The 22407-nt window shown below is 47.0% G+C and overlaps 2 protein-coding genes across 2 annotated transcripts in view; both read right to left on the reverse strand.

Annotated features, from left to right (window-relative positions):
* LOC145348095 (H-2 class II histocompatibility antigen, A-U alpha chain-like) overlaps window positions 1-22111 on the reverse strand; it is a 68643-nt gene extending 46532 nt beyond the window's left edge. The window contains exons 1-2 of the mRNA XM_080196237.1: window positions 21990-22111; window positions 7564-7812 (exon numbers count right to left, since the gene is read on the reverse strand). Coding sequence (XP_080052363.1) covers window positions 7564-7812; window positions 21990-22056 — 316 coding nt within the window. The 5' untranslated portion in view covers window positions 22057-22111. The remainder of the gene's footprint in view (window positions 1-7563; window positions 7813-21989) is intronic.
* Window positions 1-22407, reverse strand: part of LOC145348093 (H-2 class II histocompatibility antigen, E-S beta chain-like) — a 231901-nt gene that overhangs the window by 118578 nt on the left and 90916 nt on the right. The gene's annotated exons all lie outside the window — the stretch shown is intronic.

Here is a 22407-nt window from a genome sequence, read left to right on the forward strand (position 1 = left end):
GGACCTTCCAAACCTGCAAACTCTTTGAAGGAAATGGGTAGCAAATACATCGGAACACCACTGTGTGGAAGGTTCCCTCAATATGCCAACCTGATTTGGAAAGATATCAAAATTTCATCGCTATTGCTGGGTCAAAATCCTTGCTCTCCCTCGCTAACAGCATCTTGGTGAAGAAATTTCTCCTCACCTCAGTCCTAAAAGCTTTACTCCTTATTCTCAAACTATGACTCCTAGTTCTAGGCTCCCCACCATTGGAAACATTGGCTGCAATTCTCCTATTGTGACCTGCAACTTTTCTGTTGGGTCACGGTGGGAAATGCGCACCTGCAGCCTTGAACTGGGATTTGCGCATGCGCCGGGAATGTGTATCTCCCAGAGCCGGCAGACAGTCAGCGGTCAGATCACGCCACAAGTCAGCGGGAAGGCAGTTAAATCTGTTTGAAGTATACAGATTGGTTAATTACCAGGATCCTTCAGGCCCTGATTGAATCTCCACCCCACCATTCATTCCGGCAGGGTTGAGAGTAACTCCTCACGTTCTAGGAACTAGCAGGAGAGCCTGCCGGAGTGAAGTGGGGGAGGGAAAAATCGGGGCCTCCCACAGGGTTGGGTGGTGGGGAAATGGTACCCCTGGGCATGGGCACCCTGGCAGTGCCAGCCTGTGCCCCTTGGCACTGCTCAAGGGGCAAAGTGCCCATGCCCGGGGGCACTTTGGCACAGTCCATTGGGCATCGGGAAGTGCCAAGGGGTGGGGCCCATTGTGGGCTGGACTAGGTGTGATTGGTAGGGATGGGGTGTCCTGCTGCCACTCTGCAGAGGGATTGGTGTGGGATGGAGGGAGGGTAACAATTGGGCTGGGCTGGTGGGGGTTCTGACCCTGGAGAAGGGGTCTGCCAGGATCAGAGAGGTGGGGAGTGGTTTGGGCATTGGGGCGCTCTGGGACAGGGGGTTGGCGGGTGGGGGGGGGGGGGGTGGAGGTTTAGGGCTGGCCCGGGAATTGCTGTGGGGGTTGCGATTGGGCAGTGGGAGGGACTAGAGGGGCAGCACTGCAGGGGTCCCAGGCTGGCTAATGGGTGGTTGACAGTTTGGGGCCACTGAGCACATGTAGAGATCCAGAACTGTCAGACTCTGGTGTGAATAGGCTTCTCCTCCTCCCTGGGTTTTTAATGAGATTCACGACTGGGAGCTCTGCACTGAACAGATTGGGGAGATTTGAGTGAGAAGCTGAACTGACAAAACAGTTCGGATTTAGAACAGTTTTCCCACCAATTCAGCGCTTTTGGAAAAATTGTAGCCATTCTTTCTGAATCTACCCTATCTAATCCTGTTAGAATTTTATAAGTTTCTATGAGATTCCTTTTCACTCTTCTAAATTCCAATAAATATAATGCAAATCAATTTAGTGTCTCCTCATATGACAACCCACATCCCAGGAATCAGTCTGGTAAACTCTTCACTGTGCTCCCTCTATACAAGGACATCCTTCCTCAGATAAGGACACCAAAACTGCACACAATACTCCAGATGTGGCCTCACCAACACCCTGTACAATTGGAGCAAAACATCCCTATCCTCAAATCCTCTTGCTATGAAGGCCAGCATACCACTTGCCTTCTTTACTGCCTGCTGTACCTGCACATTTATTTTCAGCAACTGATGCACAAGGACATCAAAGTCTCGCTTGAGTATCCACCTCTCTCAATTTACACCCATTTAAGTAATAATCTGTCTTGCTATTCTTGCTACCAAAGTGGATAATTTCACATTTATCCACATTATACTGCACCTGCCATACAAATGCCCACACACTCAGTCTATCCAAATCACGCTGAAGATTCTCTGCACCCTCCTCACAGTTCATCCTTCCATCCAATTTTGTATCATCTGCAAATTTGGAAATAATACATTCAGTTCCCTCTTCCAAATCATTAATATATAACGTGAACAGTTCTGCGTCAGCTCTACCCACAGATTCCACATCATTGGAGCTAATATCTTTTCTCACTATTGTGTTAATTTCCTCTCTAACCAGCAATACAAATCCACTGCCTTTTCCTTTTTGTCTGCCTTTCCTAAATACCCCTGGATGTTCAATTCCCATTCCTAGTCTCCATAATTCCAACTATATCATACCTGTTTATATCTATTTCAGTGATTAATTCAATCACTTTATTGCAAATGCTCCACACATTTTTGCACAATGCCTTAAGGTTTGTGTTTTTAACATTACTTGTCTCATTCCTACTTTTTTTTCCACTGTGGCTCTGTTTGATTCTGGCCCTTGGTATCCCTGCTATCGCTTTTCTTACTCCCCTTTCTGTCTTTTGTTCTTATCCTCCTCCTGACTCCTTGCATAGGCTCCCATTCAGTTTGTACTGGTCCTACCTCCCCCAGAACAGGTCCCAATGTCCCAGGAATCTGAAACCCTCCACCTCGCACCATCTCTTCAGTCACATATTCATCTTCTATATCCTACTATTTCTGCTCTGACTAACACGTGGCACTGTTAGTACTCCTGATGTCACTACCCTTGAGGTCCTATTTTTCAACTTACTTTATAAATCCCCACATTCTGTTTTTAGGGCTGAATCCCCCCTTTTTTTTAGGAAACCTATATCACTTGTACCAATGTGTATCATGACCATGGCTGTTCACCCTCCCCTTCGAGAATATCCTCAGCCACTCTGAGACATCCTTGTCCCCAGCACTAGAGAGGCAACATACCATCCTGGAGTCTAATTTACAGCCACAGAAACGCTTGTCTATTTCCTTTACAATTCTCCTCTCGGTACTGCTGTCTAATTCAATGTCCTCCTGTCACACTCTCCCCTAGGTGCTGCAAATGTCTCGTCACTTGTCAGCCAAGTCTGAATGTTATTCAAGTTTTGTTGCATGTGAATGTGGACTGCTTTTGCAGGTTTTTTTTGAAAATAAGCTGTGAAACAAATGCCATCAAGGAAAATAAAAGATTACAGACCAGCAGAAGACACTAGTGTTTTGGTTATGAAGATTAGGCTTTGAATTGATACAAGGTGTTCCAGTAAAATATAAACTGCTTTTCCTGCAAAATTGACTATAAAAGGACTTCACACAATGGAAAATCACTGGAGAAAGCAAAAGAAGGATGAACAATTTTTATCTGGCCGACATGGACTACAGACAACAATTTGGCTGATTTTTAACTGTCTCTGAAATTGTCGAACTAGTCACTCACTTCAAGGGCAATTGGGGATGGGCAACAAAATCTGACCTTGCTGGTGACTCTCACATTCCTTGAAAGCGTAAAGAAAAGATTCTGTGTTAAGTATCAGTGAACATTTAATTTGCTATGAGTAAAGTAACAAAGCTGCTGCTATTTTCTTTTCTCAACCTGTTAAATTTATAATCATTATCTGGAGCCATTTTCATTTTTCTGCATCCAGTTCAAATTGGTATCCATATTAAATCTGTTAACGTGGATACAAATTAACTATTAAAAATATCAACATTTTAAGAGAATCATATGTTCTCTTGTAACTTGCAAACCATAAAAACTGTGAAAGTCATCATAGTCCCAGTGACTATAGGCTGCTCTGCTCTTTTGAGGGGAAGAGTTGACTGGTGGTGATTTAACTTGAGGATCACCACACTTCAGCCGATATGAGAATTGAACCCCCATCGCTCTGCATCATGAACCAGCCATCCAGCTATCTGGGCTAACTGAGCCCCTAGAAAAACTGTTCCTGGATTCGGCACTATGGTGCAAGCAGCCACTGAGCCTTTGGATTTGGTACCATGGTACAAGTGATCACCGGTTTTGATGTCATGGTGTAATTGGTCCCAGGACTTCTGTCTCAATGTAATGGAAATAATGTCATGTTAGTCATGCATGATGAAGATGAATGATGAGATCTATTGCTGCTGCTGTAAACATCTATGCTTAACTGGTGAAATTACTCCTTCACTGCAAACAACTTATGAGACTGATCTGATTTTGCCACCTGAACAAGTAATTGAACAACCATCAGTCCCTCAGGTCAACCGTACTCCAACACACCAAGAGATCAGTACAAACACCTGGTACAGCATCAACCAATAATTTGCATATATGAATCTGGAGCAGGAGTAGGCCACTTGGCCCCTATAGCCTGCTCCAGTATTCAACAAGATCATGGTTGATCTGATTGTAACATCAATTCCTACCTATCCCACTCTCTTGTTAATGAAGAATCTAGCTATGCCTTAAAAATATTCAAATATTCTGATTCCTCTGTCTTTTGAGGAGGAATTCTAGACACAACTCTCAGAGAAAAGACATTATCCTCATCCTGGTCTTAAATGAGTGACCCTTTAAGTAGTGACCTCACATTCTTAATTCTCGGACAAGACATTCTCTCCGTATTCACCCTGTCAGTACCCCTCAGGAACCTAAATATTTTGATCAAGTCACCTAAACTTTTCTAAACTCCAGCCTAGCTTTTTGAATCTTTCCTCATAAAACAATCTGTCTATTCCTGCTAATAGACTTGTATAACTTTTATGTACTGCTTCCAACACATTTAAGGAGACCAATACTTACCCAGTGATCTTGTGTGTGGCCGAGATAACTGAAGCTAACATGACCAGAGTACATTATGGATTGAAATTCCTGTGATTTTTGCATACTATTTTCTCTTTGAAAAGTGGATTTTGGATAAGTACAGTTTTAAATAGTTAATATACACATGGTAATAAGGTTTGATCTTTGGGGTCACTGTAGTAAAGACACCCCACTGAACATGATACAATTCTCATTATTTCACTGAAACCTGCTCCCAGTTACAACCCCCAATGGGATCAAGGGCTGGGATTCTCCCAAAACAAAACTAAGCGCCCAATGGGTGGGAAACAGGAGCTTTTCCACCCATTTTTTGAGCGTACTTATCAGAATGAATCTCCGACACTCTGTGCAGAGTGATTTTTGATGGGTGGAGCAAGCCGGTAAACACACGAGAGCCAAGAGATCAGAATCACCACCCCATTGCTTGTCTCTTGCGATCTTACTGGAACAGGATTTCTGGTGTAATCGGCTTCTTGCCCGTTTCTGGGGAGACGCTGAATAATTTATTTAAATAATGTTTTGCATGTGTTTAGTGAGCTCATTTGCCTTTATGGCCTTACAGAAACAGGTCTCTCAAGCGAGGAAAAAACCTGCTCCCTATAGATGGGGAACAGTCATGTTGCTCTTGCTGGTAGAAGAATGAGGGGAGATTTGATAGAGGTGTATAAGATGGGTATAGATAGAATGAATGCAAGCAGGCTTTTTCCACTGAAGCGAGGGGAGAAAAAAGCTAGAGGACATGGGTTAAGGGTGAAAGGGGGAAAAATTTAAAGGGAATATTAGGCGGGGGGGGGCAGTTCTTCACACAGAGAATGGTGGGAGTGTGGAATGAGCTGCCAGATGAAGTGATAAATGTGGGTCACTTTTAACATTTAAGAAAAACTTGGACAGGTACACAGATGAAAGGGGTGTGGAGGGATATGGTCCAGGTGCAGGTCCGTGGGACTAGGCAGAAAAATGGTTTGGCACAGCCAAGAAGGGCCAAAAGGCCTGTTTCAGTGCTGTAGTGTTCTATGGTCGAACCAGAGGCTGTTGAGGCCGAGAGAAGGTGGGTGGGTGCCCCATGGACAGTTCCAGCCTGGCACCTTGGCACTGCACCCACCCCTCCCCAGCCAGCTCCAACCCCAACTTGATGGCAAGCTCTGATCACCCTCCTCACTCTTTCTGCCCTACCCGAATAGACCCCATCCTCTCTGGTCTCATCCTCTTGACATTGCAAGATGCCCAGTGGGCAGTACCAGGCTGGCAATGCCCCAGGGGTTACCTCCCCCTTACCTCTGACCTCCTGGGGTGCCTCCCTGGCCCCTCCTTCTCTCCAGGGGGTTTGGGCTCCCTGGTAGTGGGGAGCTGTTGTAAACCCGGCTGCAGTGAATCACTCCTGGTGGGCAGGAGGTGAGAGGCTGACGGACCCGCAGACTTCAGCTCAGGCTCCGCCAATAGTATTTAAAGAAAGATTTCATTGACATTTCCATGTGATAATCAGCTCCAAATTCCCAACTGATTGCCCGAAAAATCAGCGCCTGGGAGACTGGCGGCCGGGATTGACTCCCAAATACACATTCCCTGGGATTGAATCCAGAGCCGCGGGACTGGGGAGGTGAATCCACGGGGAGGAGCCGCGGGACTGGGGAGGAGCGGCGGGACTGGGGAGGTGAATCCACGGGGAGGAGCGGCGGGACTGGGGAGGTGAATCCAGGGGGAGGAGCCGCGGGACTGGGGAGGAGCCGCGGGACTGGGGAGGTGAATCCACGGGGAGGAGCGGCGGGACTGGGGAGGTGAATCCACAGGGAGGAGCCGCGGGACTGGGGAGGAGCCACGGGACTGGGGAGGTGAATCCACGGGGAGGAGCGGCGGGACTGGGGAGGAGCCGCGGGACTGGGGAGGTGAATCCACGGGGAGGAGCCGCGGGACTGGGGAGGTGAATCCACAGGGAGGAGCCGCGGGACTGGGGAGGTGAATCCACGGGGAGGAGCCGCGGGACTGGGGAGGAGCGGCGGGACTGGGGAGGTGAATCCACGGGGAGGAGCCGCGGGACTGGGGAGGAGCCACGGGACTGGGGAGGTGAATCCACGGGGAGGAGCGGCGGGACTGGGGAGGTGAATCCACAGGGAGGAGCCGCGGGACTGGGGAGGAGCGGCGGGACTGGGGAGGTGAATCCACAGGGAGGAGCCGCGGGACTGGGGAGGTGAATCCACGGGGAGGAGCGGCGGGACTGGGGAGGTGAATCCACAGGGAGGAGCCGCGGGACTGGGGAGGAGCGGCGGGACTGGGGAGGTGAATCCACAGGGAGGAGCCGCGGGACTGGGGAGGAGCGGCGGGACTGGGGAGGTGAATCCACGGGGAGGAGCGGCGGGACTGGGGAGGTGAATCCACGGGGAGGAGCGGCGGGACTGGGGAGGTGAATCCACAGGGAGGAGCCGCGGGACTGGGGAGGAGCGGCGGGACTGGGGAGGTGAATCCACGGGGAGGAGCGGCGGGACTGGGGAGGTGAATCCACAGGGAGGAGCCGCGGGACTGGGGAGGAGCGGCGGGACTGGGGAGGTGAATCCACGGGGAGGAGCGGCGGGACTGGGGAGGTGAATCCACAGGGAGGAGCCGCGGGACTGGGGAGGAGCGGCGGGACTGGGGAGGTGAATCCACAGGGAGGAGCCGCGGGACTGGGGAGGAGCCACGGGACTGGGGAGGTGAATCCACGGGGAGGAGCGGCGGGACTGGGGAGGTGAATCCACAGGGAGGAGCCGCGGGACTGGGGAGGAGCGGCGGGACTGGGGAGGTGAATCCACAGGGAGGAGCCGCGGGACTGGGGAGGAGCGGCGGGACTGGGGAGGTGAATCCACGGGGAGGAGCGGCGGGACTGGGGAGGTGAATCCACGGGGAGGAGCGGCGGGACTGGGGAGGTGAATCCACGGGGAGGAGCGGCGGGACTGGGGAGGTGAATCCAGTCCCGGCCCCCGGGGCTCAGGGGGGTGAACCCGGTTACTCACCTCTCGGTTCCGCGGTTCCGTTCCACCTTTGCTTATAAATATTTAAATTCTGTATATAGATGGCGATATCAGCTGAGATTCCCTCCTCTCCTCCCTGTATTGTGAGGTGCTGGAACTCGGGAATCCGCGCCACCTCCTTCTTCAGTTTAAAATCCATGTAAAAAACCTCATCCCCGTCCACCTCCACATCCCACTGTTTATCCGGAATACCGTCCTGAACCACACAGACCTGGACTTCCTCATGTACATCTGTGTGTGAGAGAGAGACAGGGTTAAAACTAACAACATCTCACCCAGAGAAACTTAAACATCATTAAACCCAAATAAACCGAGTGAAACAATCGTCCCAGAGCTGGAACACAAACCAGATTAAACTCATAAAACAACCACATTCCCTCCTTTCATTAATAAATGATCCTTACTCAGGTCACCTTCTCCTCACTGTGTCCATGGCCAATCTGATATGTACCAGTCAGGGGTCAGAATGAACCCCTTTGACTAAATTCCTGCCTGGATTTTTCCTGGGAGTGGGCTTGTGCATCATGCTGGGCTGCCCGTCTTGCTTCGTCCCTGAGTTTGGTTTATTTGGTTGACATGAAAAATATTGCCAGTTGCTGGAAGGAAATGGGATGTACATCAGGGTCAAATCCAGAATTGTCCAGAGCTCACCATCCAAACTGAGGATGGCAGACAGGACTCCTGGCGCTGGAGGAACCCTCTCCCTCCACTGGCTGGGCTGTGGCTGGGATTTGCCAAATTTTGAGTAAATGTATTCCTGGAGGTTTCATTTAATCCCTAAGCTCCTGTCATCAGTCAGTCAACGCACCCATCTGTGTGACCCACTGACTGCCTACAGAAATCAAAGAGACTCATTTCACAACTGGATAATGCATGATTGTCAGCCAAACAGCACCTTTCGTTTCTCAGCCTTTTGGCTGGGATCAGGTGTCAGATCAGGTCTAGGATGGGGTGCAGTGCCTTATCTTTTCAGTTTTTCTTGTGAGACCACAAATTGGATCTTGAATTTGTTTTTTGAAACAAGCAAGGAATAGATGTGGATCTGCCCAATCCACTCTGAGCATTGGCTTTGTAGCTTTAAAGATGGATTTTTAAAAACCCATAGAATCCCGACAGTGGTCATTTGGACCATCGATTCTACACTGTCTCTTTGTAAGAGCATCTTACCCAGTGTCACCACCTGCCTCGCATTCCCCCCACCACCTGTCCTATCCCTGTGCATTTATCATGGACAATCCACCTAACTGGCATGTCTTTTGGACTGTGGGAGTCACCCGGAGGAAACCCATGCAGCAAAGGGGAGAACGTGCAGACTCCACACAGTCTCCCAAGGTTGGAATTGAACCCAGGTCTCTGGCAGCACCGCTAACCCCCATCCCCATTGTAAATGTCTTTTTAGCAGAAAACAAAAACAGAAAGTGCTGGATAAACTCAGCATGTCTGGTAGCATCTGTGAAGAAACAGTTAATGTTTTGGATCCAAATGACTTTTCTATAAAAAATCATTCAGTTTATTATGAGTTTATCTAGCATTTTCTTTGTTTTAGATTTCCAGCATCCACAGTATTTTGCTTAAATATTTTTAAATGTCTGGTAAAGAGAAATGTCCAAAAACATTTTAAAAATGTATTTATCATAGAATCCCTACAGTACAGAAAGAGGCCACCCAGCCTGCACTGACCACAATCCCACCCAGGCCCTTCCCCCATATCCCTACATATTTTACCCACTAATCCCTCTAACCTGCGCATCTCAGGACACTAAGGGGCAATTTTAGCATGGCCAATCAACTTAACTCACACATCTTTGGACTGTGGGAGGAAACCAGAGCACCCAGAGAAAACCCACGCAGGCACCAGGAGAATGTGCAAACTCCACACAGACAGTGATCCAAGCCGGGAATCGAACCCAGGTCCCTGGAGCTGTGAAGCAGCAGTGCCAATCACTGTGCTACCGTGCCACTCATATCTTATTTGATATCCTTATGATTTATCTGCACACAGCAGCATTATGGGGATTGATGTTCAATTCCTGGAGACTTCAGACCACTCCTGGAAGATTGATGCCCCTAGCTGCAGCTTCAGTCATTTTCACCACCCAGAATACTGCCCCTGCCCTCCCCACCACCTACTGCCAGGAAGCTGCCACCTTACCCTGTACTTCTTTCAGTCTCTGTGAGAGATGGGGGGATGGGGGTGGGTAGGTGGGGCATGAGGTGAGTGGGGGCAGGGGAGTGGTAGGTGGAACTTGGCTTGGAATTGGCATAATAGGCTACCTACTCCTATGTTAAGTAAACACGTTATGAGGATAGATTATTTGATTTGATTTATTATTGTCACGTGTATTGGTATACAGTGAAAGGTATTGTTTCTTACACACTATACAGACATGTTAGGGAACATTGTATGCAGATCATTCTAATCAGTAGTTAAAATCTCTTGTTATTCTCAGTAATTAAAATCCCTTGTTATTTGTACTGAATACAATGATCCAGACCATGCCTGTCCACATGTGGGAATTTTGTCCTATCTCTGAGCACAGACTGATTGATTATTTTATTGAGACAAGGCTAAATTTAAACCAACAAATTGACTCAATTTTCAGGCACAAATTCACAAACAGGTTCTCAACGAGAATCAAATTTAACCTTTGATATAGACCTAGTTTTATTACACAAGTTAGTATTCCCTGAAGTGTCTCCAACCTTAGCTCTATGACTGGATAATGGACTGTGTTTACCTTCAGGTAGGCAGCAAATTGGATTACAATATCACAATAGTGTTTAGGTGAAAAAGTTGAACTTTACTCTAAGTATAAACTTTACTGTAAGTCCAATCTCCGGTGCAACATGATCTCGCCCACATGGGGATGGGCTAGCAGCCACCAGAGGAAGGCCTGTGCATTAACTTTCCTTCTGCCAAATCATCAATATCATTATATTGAAAGAAACTTTATTGGCATGAAGTGAAATCTCAAGCTAACATAGGAGGAAATACTGTAACTATCTTTAACATAAGAAACAAAAATTGTGAAAGGCAATCCAAACACATGCATAGAAATTACATATGGTCAGGCAAACATTTCACAGCGATAGACCACCTTCCAGCCATTGGGGTTTCTATTCACAGACATTAGTACATATATTCTGAAGTATAAAATGGGATAGCCCTTTCAGAAATATCCCTGCCAAGTGGAGCATTAAAAAGCAAGCTCTGAGACTAGTGGTACATGTAGATTTTTAAAAACTCATTTAAGGGGTGTGGGTTTCACTGGCAGCATTCATGCTTCCCATTGAGAATCATAGAATAGCTACAGTGCAGAAAAAGCTATTTGGCCCATCGAGTCTGCACCTTCTCTCCAACTGACAACAATCCCACCCAGGCCCTATCCTCCTAATTCCATGCATACCCCACTAATTCCTCTAACCTACACATCTTGAGATACTAAGGAGTAATTTAGCATGGGCAGTCAATCTAATCTGTGCATCTTTGGACTGTGGGAGGAAACCGGAGTACCCAAAGGAAACCCATGCAGGCATGGGGAGAATGTGCAAACTCCACACAGTCACCCAAGGCTGGAATTGAACCCGGGTCCCTGGTACTGTGAGGCAGCAGCAGTGCTAACCATCTGCCTTCTTGAATCACTGCAATCCCTGAGGTCTAGGCATTCCCACAGTGCTGATAGGGAGGAAATACCAAAATTCTGACCCGGCGACAGTGAAAAAAAGGCAATAAATTTCCAAGTCAGAATGGTGAGTGACTTGGGAGGGAAATCTCCGGGTGGTGGTGTTACCAGAAATCTATAGCTCTTGTCCTTCTAGATGGTAATAGCCATGGATTTGGAAAATTCTGCCAAAAGGACCTTGGTGAGTTCCTACAGTGCATCTTGTAGATGGTACACATGGCTGTTCATCAGTGGTGGAGGAATTGAAAGTTTGTGGATGGGATAGCAGTCAAGCAGGCTGCTTTGTCCTGGATGGTTTCCAACATCTTGTTGGAGCTGCACTCATCTAGGCAAGTGCAGACTTTCCACCAAATGCATGACTTGTGCCTTGTAGATGGTGAACAGGCTTTGGGGAGTCAGAAGATGAGTTATCCTTACAGGATTCCTAGCCTCTGTCCTGGTCTGCTTGCCACAGTACTTATATGGATAGTCCAGTTCAGGTTCTGGTCAATGATAACTCCCAGGATTTTGATCGTAGTCTATTCAGATATGGTAATGCCATTGAAAGTCAAGGGGTGATGGTTCGACTTTCTCTTGTTGGAGATGGTCATTGCCTGACACTTCTGTGGACAAATGTTACTTGCCACTTGTCAACTCAGTCCTGGATATTGGATTTTGCTGCATTTGGACATGGACAGCCTCAGTTACTGAGGAGTCACAAATGGTGCTGACGTGGTGAAATCATCGGCAAACACCCCCACTTCTAATCTTATGACAGAGGGAAGGTCATTAATGAAGCAGCTGAAGATTTTTGGGTCTAGGAACTACCCTGAGGGACTCCTGTGGAGAGATCTTGGGATTGAGATGATTAACTTCCAACTGCCATAACCATCTTCCTTTGTGCCAATAACTATAATCAACAGAGGGTTTTCCCCCTGATTCCCATTGACTCCAGTTTGATGCCACACTCAGTCAAATGCAGCCTTGATGTCACGGGCAGTCATTCTCACCTCACTTATGAATTCAGCTCTTTTGTCCATGTTTGAACCAAGGCTGTAATGAGGTCAAGAGTTGAGTGATCCTGGAGGATCCCAAACTGAGCATCAGTGAGCAGCTTATTGCTGAGCTGAGGAGGTCACTTTAGTTCAGTTGGCTGGAAGCTGATTTGTGATGCAAAGCGACACCAACGGAGTGGGTTCAATTCCTGTAATGGCTGAGGTTATTCAAGAAGGCCCCACCTTTACAACCTTGCCCCTCGCCTAATGTGTGGTGATCCTCAGATTAAATTACCACCAGTCACAGCCTGTGGTCACCTGGGATTTTGGTGACTTTATTGTTAAGCAGGTGCTGCTTGATAGCACTGTCGATGATCACTTTCATCACTTTACTGATGATCGAGAATAGACTGATAGCATGATAACCGGTTGGATTTGTCCTGTTTTTTGTGTACGGGACATACCTGGGCAATTTTCCACATTGTTGGGTAGATGACAGTATTGTAACTGTACTGGAACACTTTAGCTAGGGTGTGGTAAGTTCTGGAGCACAGATCGTTTGCCAGAATATGGTCCATAACCTTTGCAGTATCCAGTACCTTCAGCCATTTCTTGATATCACATAATGTGAATCAAATTGACCGGAGACTCACCTCTGTAATGTTGGGGACCACTGGAGGAGGCCGAGATGGATCATCCACTCTGCTCTTCTGGCTGAAGACTGTTGCAAATGCTTCAGTGTTAAATTTTGCACTGATGTGCTGGGCTCCTTTGTGGAGCCTTCTCCTTCTCCAGTGAGTTGTTTAATTGTTCACCACCATTCATGGCTGGATGTTGCAGTTACCCTGTCTTGAGTTGCTAAACCTGTTTGAAGTCTAACCCATTTAGAACAGCGGTAGTGCCACACAACATGATGATATGAAGATGTTACTTTGTCTCCACAAGGACTGTGCAGTGGTCACTCTTACCAATACTGTCAGGGAAGATGCGTCTGTGGCAGGCAGGTTGGTGAGGATGAGGTCAGGTATGTTTTTCCCTCTTGTTATTTCCTTCAGCAGCTGCTGAAGATCTAGTCTTTCGGAGTATCATGGTGCTACCAAACCATATTCTACACCCTTACCACCATGGAGGAGTACTGATTCATCAGCTGGAGGTGGGGGTGATATATGTGGCAACAGCATGCACTTTCCTTCCCCATGTTTGACCTTATGCCATGGCACCTCATGGAGTCCATTCAGTCTGATCTCATGGCACACGGTTAAACTTGACAACTTCCTCCTGAAGTATACCCTGTGCTGCTAGCTCTACTGGGTGCGTGCTGGCACATCATCTATGATTCTATGAGTATGACTATTCTGTGAGACAGCTCTCCCAGCTTTGGCACAGGCCCACAGATGTTTGTTGTCATTGTCATTTCTGGTGCCTAGGTCCAGTTTCATTCCAGTTGGTAGACTTTCTGTGGATGGATACAACTGAGTGTCTTGCGAGGCCATTTGAGACTCAATGACAACACTGTCCTTACCTAGTCACCAAATGGTAGGATTTAGGATGTAAGTGACTTGGGCAATGGTTTATGGTCACCATTACACTTTTAATTCCAGATTTTTTTTATTGAATTGAATTTATTATCTGCATTACCCTGGGTCTGTGGGATTACTAGTCCAGACAATACAACTACACCACCCTTGGGAGATGATAGGTGGTTTGCTAGATGTGAAACTCCAGTGTTATAGGGTCAGGAGCCTGGGCTAGGGCTGCAAGATTGAATCAGATGGCTACATTAGATCAAGGCCTGTGTTGGGGACCAGAAAACTGGATAAGTGATAATAACCAGACCAGGTATCAGCATCTCTGTATTGAGATGCTGTCCCAAAGTCAGTTGACTGGACACAATCTAGGGATCTACTGTAGGCTGTGAAGCTTACATAGTTGGCCCTATAGTTGACAGCACTGGAGCTGTGGAAAGTGTAGAAGGTCAGTCAGTATGTCAGACATTCATAGGACAGGCCTGGGGAGTTTTCACTATGGCTGGTATAGTCAGAAATAAAGCCGATCACAGAGAAAGTGCAGGAAGGAGGGAACATTCAGATCTCTTGTCTTGATAAGTTGTGCTATGTGGCTGGGAACTAGTAAACTTGTGCATATTAACCCAGACATCATCGGCAGAAGTAGCCAAATAGCATTGATGGGCCTGTGACTTGTTGTGGCCAGTATGAAGGTAGACCAAATCATTAACATTAACTGAGGTGAGTGCTGGGTGCACTCCTAGAATGGACCTTAGATTTCTGATCAGTGAGAGCTGATGCTGAGTCCTAATAACCCTGTCACTGGACAGGAAAATCTGTGGATTGATAAACTTAATTCATTCCATAATTCTCTTCCAGAAAGGCCTTGGGAATGGAGGAAGGATTTGAGCTGAGCAGTGGAGGTAGGCAGAGCCAAAGGTGTAATAGGACCTCCATTCTTGACATAGAGGCTTGTCTTCCAGTTCCCATACCACCGTCTCTGCTATTGGGTTCTCATTGAGGTTCTCTGGTTTCCCAAACTCAATCGCAATGTGGGGTTCCTGAAGCACCGTGTGTCCCCAGATCATCCAATGAATGAAACCCAGTGCACAGATAGAGGAGAGCATTCCTCCCAGGTTGCATTGTTCATTGACAATGTTGTAAGTGAGATACTCTCGTACAACCAAAATGAGCCATTGCTTCAGCGGCAATAAGATTCCAAGCACCTCTGGAATGTCTGAGACTGAGGTACAATAGTATGTGGTATGGTCTGGAGACCAGCATGAATATGACACCTATCCATAACCCATTCAATGGAAGAAGCCATATCGAGCACATAGAAACATTGATGGGTGATCAGTCAGAGCAGATGACATGATGGGAGAATCAGGTTTAGGTGGAGGGTCAGTATAAGGCTTTCCAGAACAGTACATGGAATGATAATACATTCCCTCATCCTGCACACAATGAATAAACCATCTTGAACAATGGTGAGTGCCCTAAGGTAATGTTTGACATTGGGAACGTTGTTAAGCTGATTTAAAGCACCAGTGCCTTGCAACACATGGACATGTGTGTGAAAAGAAAGGCAGCTGTAGATCCAGACATGCCCACGGCAGATCGAGTGTATACACAAACACCTTTGTGGGAATGACTACTCCACAACACTTCATTGAAGGTTTAGAATTTGGTTGCTTTGATCTGTTGAGTGATGTGCTTGCACAGGGAAATCTTACATGGGAGAGGGCAATTTTCCACCAAAAAATCAAAGTATCTAAAAATCAAAGCGGGAACACGGGAGGTTTACGTGCCTGTTTTTTTTGGGTGAGCTGAGTTTCATGAATTTACGGCACTCGGCAATGTAGAGGCCGCCAGGTGATTCACGCCAGTAGTGGGGAGTGACAGAGCCTAAACCCATTGGAGAGGCCTGCAGCAGAGTGCTCAGGGGGGTCACATCCACTCTCCGCCCCCCCTGACCACTGGCCTCTCAATGGCTGGCCTTGATCTCCGCTTGTCAGCATCGACCTATGATGGCTGATCCCAACATTAACGCCCCCCCCCCCCCGATGCAGGGATCCCCCTTTTCTCTGCTTCCCTCACCTGTCTCTGCCCCTGTCTAGCCCTGCCCTGGTGAGGACCTGCCCCCTCAGGACTCACCCTTTGGACACTGCCAGTGTGCCAGGCTGCCTGTGCCCAAGTGGCACTGCCCCCCAGCCCCTCCCCACCCCAGGTGGTGTCAATGGCTCCAATCTCCCCAGGGGGCCATGAAGTCTGGTCTCTGTTCTGGGTACCAGCTGTGATCCCCAAGGAATGAACCTCCACCGGCAAGGTTGGAGAGCCAAGTGTGTCCAGACAATAGCATCTGGAGCTTGCTAAAAGGATTTAAATGAGGAAATGCAGATTTAAATCAGCCTATCACTGTTCCCTGGCAAAATAACGCAAATAAAAAGGCCCGAGAGTTTTGCAGCCTGCTAACCATTGGACAGGAATTTGAATTTTAAGGGGCGATTTTCCCAGTCCATGGACTGGGAGTCTCAAATGGAGGCCGTGTAGTGGGCTTCCTGCTGGGTACCATGGTTCTATGCCCACCAGATTTCCTGTCTCATCAGCACTACAGAAACCAGCGTGGAGCTGAATAAATTATGATAATACTGATTTCAATTCAATTTATATATGATTAGTGGGCCTGGGACTGAAGTCTCTGGGCCCGCTAACCTCTCCCCCCACTCGCTGCCAGGACTGTTTCACTCCAGCAGGATTTACAACAGCTCCCCACTTGCCGGGAGCTGGCGGCCTGACCCCACTGTCAATCAGTCTAATCGAAACCTTACTCAGAAACCCTAGAAGAAAAACCAAAATAAACAAAATGCATTAATTTAGATTAAAACAAACACATCCCGAGCTAAAATCAACCATTAACCTGCATTCTCAGCGTGTGAGCTGCCAGGTGCAGACAAATTGGTATCAAATCAAACAGCTGAATTTTAAACATTACCCCTTACAAAAAACATGATAAAAATACAAACACGATAAAAATATATTTCTTAAAGGCATAGTATTATATGTCCAAGGATGGGTTTATAAAGTCAATGTGGAAGTCTGTTAGACAGAAGGGGGACCATGGAGGCCCCCAGGAGGTCAAGGGTAATGGGGGCTCCCCCTGAGCATTGCCAATCTGGCAGTGCCAGCCTGGCTCCTTGGCACTGCTGGAAGGACAAAGTGGCAATGCCCAGGAGGCACATTGGCACTGCCCACATGGCTTTGGGCAGCACCAAGAGGGTGAAGCCAGATGGGGTGGGGTCCATTGGGGCAAGGCCTCATAGAGGAGATCGGTGGGTGTGGGGGTCCCACTGACACTCTGTAATGGGATCAGTGACAGAGGGAGGGAGCCAGTGATGGGGGCTGGACATCGGGATGGGGAGGTGGGGTCTGCATGCCGGGGGGCCCGGGGCTATGGGGTGGTGTCAGGACTGTAGGTGGGGGCGGGGAGAGTCGGGGCTGCCGATGGCGGAGTGGGGTTGGGTGATCAGCTGCCGATGTGGGGAGTGGGGGTAAATCGAAACGGGCTGGGAGTGGGAATGGGGTGAAGCTGGGCCAGCCACACCTGGGAGGCCAGTGATTGGGTGGTGAGGGTGCACAAGGCCAGTGATGCTGGGTTGTAGGGCTGGACAGCGATTGGGAGGCTAACAGTGAGGGCTACTGTGCTTGTGCCAATCTTGGCACTGACAAATCGATGCAGTAGCCCATTCAGTGCTAAGCTGCTGGCCTCTCCAGCAGGAATCGGTCCACCCTGGATTTTTAGTGTGATTCACGCTGGTGCACTCTGTGGTGCAGTGTGGGAGATTCATTTTGAAAATCCCGCTGATAAAGCCAGTGTGATTTACTCCAGTTTTATGCAAATTCAAACTTGGAATTTCCTTGGGAGAATCCCACCCCTAGTTTCCTGCTTATATTTCCAACCCTACTAAGCTATTCGACCAGAGTAGTGTAGTGGTAAAATCATGCCCAGCATTTGAGTCAATGAGTAAAGAGTAATATTTGCAGCTTACTGTAGCGGCCAATATCAGGACAGATGTGGCAAGCTGATGACCCCGTTTGACCTTTTCACAGAAATGATGGGTCAAGGATTTCCATGGTGATTCTGACATCTTCAGGCCAAGCAAAGACTCCAGGCTTTCAAGGATCTCAAATTGTTATTACAACTCCACAGATTTGTTCCTGACACACTGAGGGCAGCGATATTTCAGTGTGTAGATTGTACACGTCCCACATTAACACCTCCTGATCGGGACTCCTTCAGCCACTTAGGATAATTCACTGATTCTTCCAGATCTTTGTGTCTCTCCTGGTCTCCACTTAACTATATACTCCTCTCCCACTGTCCCTCCCTCTCCCCCTTTGTTCTCTGCTCCTCTGTCTCTCCCTCTCTCCTGTTTACTCTGCTCCTCTCTCTGTCTCTCCTCTTCCCTTTGCCCTCTTCTCCTCTCTGACTCTCCTGTTCTCACATTTTTTTGTCTCTCTCCCTTAATGGCTGTTTTTCTCTGTCCCATTTCCACTGACCTTTTATTTGTTGTTTTCATTGCTCCCATGTCCATGGAAACTGCTGTGTCCAATCCTTACAGCATTTTCCAGTCTCCCTCCCATTCCCACCTACTTGTCAATTTTCCACTCAACTTCCCAACTCCCTTAAAACCCAACCTTCAGCCCCCTGCAGTTCTAACCTCTCTGTCCCCTCCCCCCAACAACTCCACTGATGTTACAACTCTGGACACACCTCTCCCCATCCCACCCCCACCTTATACCCCTCCTCCCACTGCATAACCCCTCCCCCACCCCATCCCCCTCCCCCCACAGTCTCCCAACACCCTCCATTGTTTCTCCTCCTGAATCTGCCCAGATTTCCAATTCCCCACCCCGTCCCCACCCCAATCTCCTAACTACTCCAAACTGTTTCACTTCTGCCTGAGTCTAATTGTAAATGTATCTTCAAGCTTCTTTTTTCCTGCTGCAAACTTCTTAACCCTGTCAGCCCCCCCCAACCCCCATTCCCAAGTCTCCTCCCCCTCACCTCCAACAAGTGAGAGGAGTTTATGGATTTCTTTGTCACTAAGATTATTACCTTCCCACCAGCTGCCTCTGCCACTTCCTTCCCTTTCACTAGCCTGCCCGGATAAACTTCCAGTAATATTCCCTCCTGGCTGAGCCCTGAATTCACATCTTCTCTCCTATCTCCCCTCGTGCCCTCTCTGAGCTCATCTTATCCTGTTCCCTCGACCTTATTCTCACTGAATCACCCAACTTCCCCTCCTGCTCCCCGTGTTCACCGATATTGTTCACCGTTCACTCTCTCCAGATGTTATCCTTCTCTATTTAAATTATATCATCAAAAACACCCTCCTGACCCTTTTCCAATCGGGTTCTCTCACAGTACTGAAATTATTCTTATCAAAGTCCACAAACAATATCGTATTTGACTGTGACAAAAATGAACTTCCTCATCCTTCTCGGTGCTTCTGTTCTCTGTGGGGTTCCTGACCCCCCCCAGCTCACCTTCTCAATCCATGATTGATTAACACCACACCATCCTCCTCCAATAGCTCCCCACTGTCACCCAGCTGGGTGTGACTGCTCTCAGCCAGTTCTATATTTAACTGTGGTCAGAGACCCCTCATTGACTCTCTCTCTGCTCTCACTGTTATCTAAGGTGTGGCTGTAGTGAGTGGTGTGGATGTATTTCAGGGAAGTTAGATATGGACATGATGGAAAAGGGATTTGGGATGAGGAGATTGATCTGAGGTGGAATATAAACACTGGATTATTCCGGTTTGCTGGAATACCTGGATTCCGTGCTGTAATATTCTGTGTAATTCTATGGGATTTATTCTTGTCTGTCTCCTGTTTCACCTCCAAGCTCTGCTCCTCAGTGACACCATCCAAAACTCTGCATTGAGTTTCCGCCTGTATGTTAATAACACCCAGCTCTGCCTCCCCATCACATTTCTGACCCCCCCACTATCTGATTTGTCACATTGTCCAATATCCAGTGATAGTGAGCAGAAATACCTTCCGAATAAATATTCAGAAGATCAAACCATTGTCTTTAGTCTCCAGGTAACCATTCCATTTCCCTCCCTGGTCACTCACTGAGATTGAACCAGTCTGCTTATAACCTCGGTGACCAGATGACCCAGAGGTGAGTTTTGTCCCTCCACCACTGAGATTGCCTACTTTAACCTCTGTGAAATCTCATGCTTCATGCTATCTGTTGCTGAATCCCTTCTCCATGCACCAGTTACCCTTTGATTCAACAGTTCTATTGCTTCCTGAACTAATCACCTATCTTTCACCCTTGACTGGCCCATCGAGCCTGCACCGACTCTCCAAAAGAACATACTACCCAGTCCCACCCTCCCTATCCTAGCCCCGTAACCTCTCACATTTCCCAAGGTTAATCTACCTAACCTGCACATCTGAGGACACTAAAGGGCAATTTAGCATGGCCAATCCACCTAACCCGCACATCTTTGGAATGTGGGAGGAAATCGGAGCACCCGGAGGAAACTCACTCAGAAACAGGGAGAAAGTGCAAACTCCACACAGTCACTCAAGGTTAGAATCAAACATCTGTCCATGGTGCTCAGTCAACATGACAGCTCGGTGACTATCACTGTTTGCTGTGCAGAGACATGGATTTGGGTCAGTGCCTGTGGGAGTTTGCACATTCTCCCCGTGATTGCGTGGGCTTTCTCCGGGTGCTCCGGTTTCCTCCCACATCCCAAAAACGTGCTCTTAGGCTGATTAGTGTAACAAATTGTCCCTAAATTAGTCTTCCCTCAATCTTCCCCAATAGGTGAAGACAAAGGTCATGGGTAGAGGAGGGCACTCATAATGTTAGAATGGGGGCGCGGGCTCGTTGGGCCGAAGGGCCTGTTTCCCGTACTGTGTTGTTCTTTGTTCTTCATTAACTTGAAATCATCCAAAGCTTTGCTACTTACATCCATACTCACACCCAGTCCTGTTTCTGTGCTCAATGATCTGTATTCACTCACAATCTGACAATGCCTCAAGTTTAATATTCTTATCATGTTGAAATTTGTTTGTGTCCTTACTTTCCCAGGTCTCTGTAACCTCCTCCAGTTTTACAATCCTCCGATTACTCTGTATTCCTCCAGCTCTGGTCTCTTACCAATGGAGGAAATGGTTTCAGTTGCCTCGATCCTAAACTCTGAATTCTTTTCCTGAACACTCCACCTCACTCTCCCCCCTTTCAGAGACTTATTTGTAATCGGTTATTTCACCAAGCAAGTCATCCCTTACAGTGATTCCTTCTTGGATTCTCTCAAGTTTTGTCTGATTAAACTCCAGTGAAGTGCCATTTTCAGACATTTTGTTCTGTAAAAGGCACTATATAAATGCAAGTTGTGCTTGTTGAAATACAGAATAAATGTAACACACAGTATACAGATTATAATTCAGATCATCAGGTGGTGAAGGATAGAATTGAAGCCTAATTATTATTCACTTACAAGCTTTTATTTACAGGAACACACATTACATTTCATGTCCTCATCTACAATACCAACAACATATCAGTCTGCTGCTATATATAAAACTATTTATTAACAGGACCATAAATTACAGAAATATACCTGCTTCCTGCTCAATGGATATTATGAGTACAGGTAAATCCCCAGTACCAGAATTTAATTAAACATCCAATTAATGTACAATTAACACTTCCTGGAATAACATCACACAGAGTCCATTGAAATCAAGTTTTGTCTGATTAAACTCCAGTGAAATGCCATTTTCAGACATTTTGCTATGTAAAAGGCACTGTATAAATGCAAGTTGTGCGTGTTGAAATACAAAATAAATGTAACACACACTGTGCAGATTATAATTCAGATTGCCAGGTGGTGAAGGGTAGAATTGAAACAGAATTATTATTTATTACAAGCTTTCATTTACAGAGACACACATTGCATTTGTGTATCCACCTACAATACCAACAACCACATCAGTTTGCTGCTATATATACAACTATTTATTTACAGAACTATAGATTACAGACAAATACCACCTACCTATTCAGTGTATATTATGACCACAGGTAAATCCCCAGTATCAGAACTTAATTAAACATCCAGTTAATATACAATTAACACATCCTGGAATAACATCACACGGAATCCAGTAAGATCAGAGATTAATATTTATAAACTATTTACAGTGGCATAACTCACATTTCACAGCCCAGGCTCCATGAATCAAAACCAGCAGCATGACAATAAAGTATGTCCCAATTTCCATTGTAATCCTCTTGTTTCTCCTAATTCTGACCCCAGCTCCTCTCAGTTTGCTGCCAGTATCTATCTGAAGTCAAGTTACTACCTCACTCACTTCACTGAAATATCACTCTGTAATTGACATGTAGTTTAGCGTTAATAAACCAATCAGAAATTCAGATTTCCTTCATCAGATTTCCTCCAATTTCTGGGTGAAATAGCAGCCTGCTCGCAACTTCTCTAAATGATCCTTGAATTGTTTTATTTGAGAGAGATTAGCAGTAGGATGAAGATTTTTGAAGGTGAAGAGGTATTGAACTAAACGGTCTCTTGTTGGTGCTTTACTGTTTCCAGTCCCTCCTGCTCTCCCCCATGT

This window comes from Carcharhinus amblyrhynchos, chromosome 9 (genome assembly GCF_965287045.1).
Source record: "Carcharhinus amblyrhynchos chromosome 9, sCarAmb.v2.hapA, whole genome shotgun sequence".
NCBI classification, from domain to species: Eukaryota; Metazoa; Chordata; class Chondrichthyes; order Carcharhiniformes; family Carcharhinidae; genus Carcharhinus; species Carcharhinus amblyrhynchos.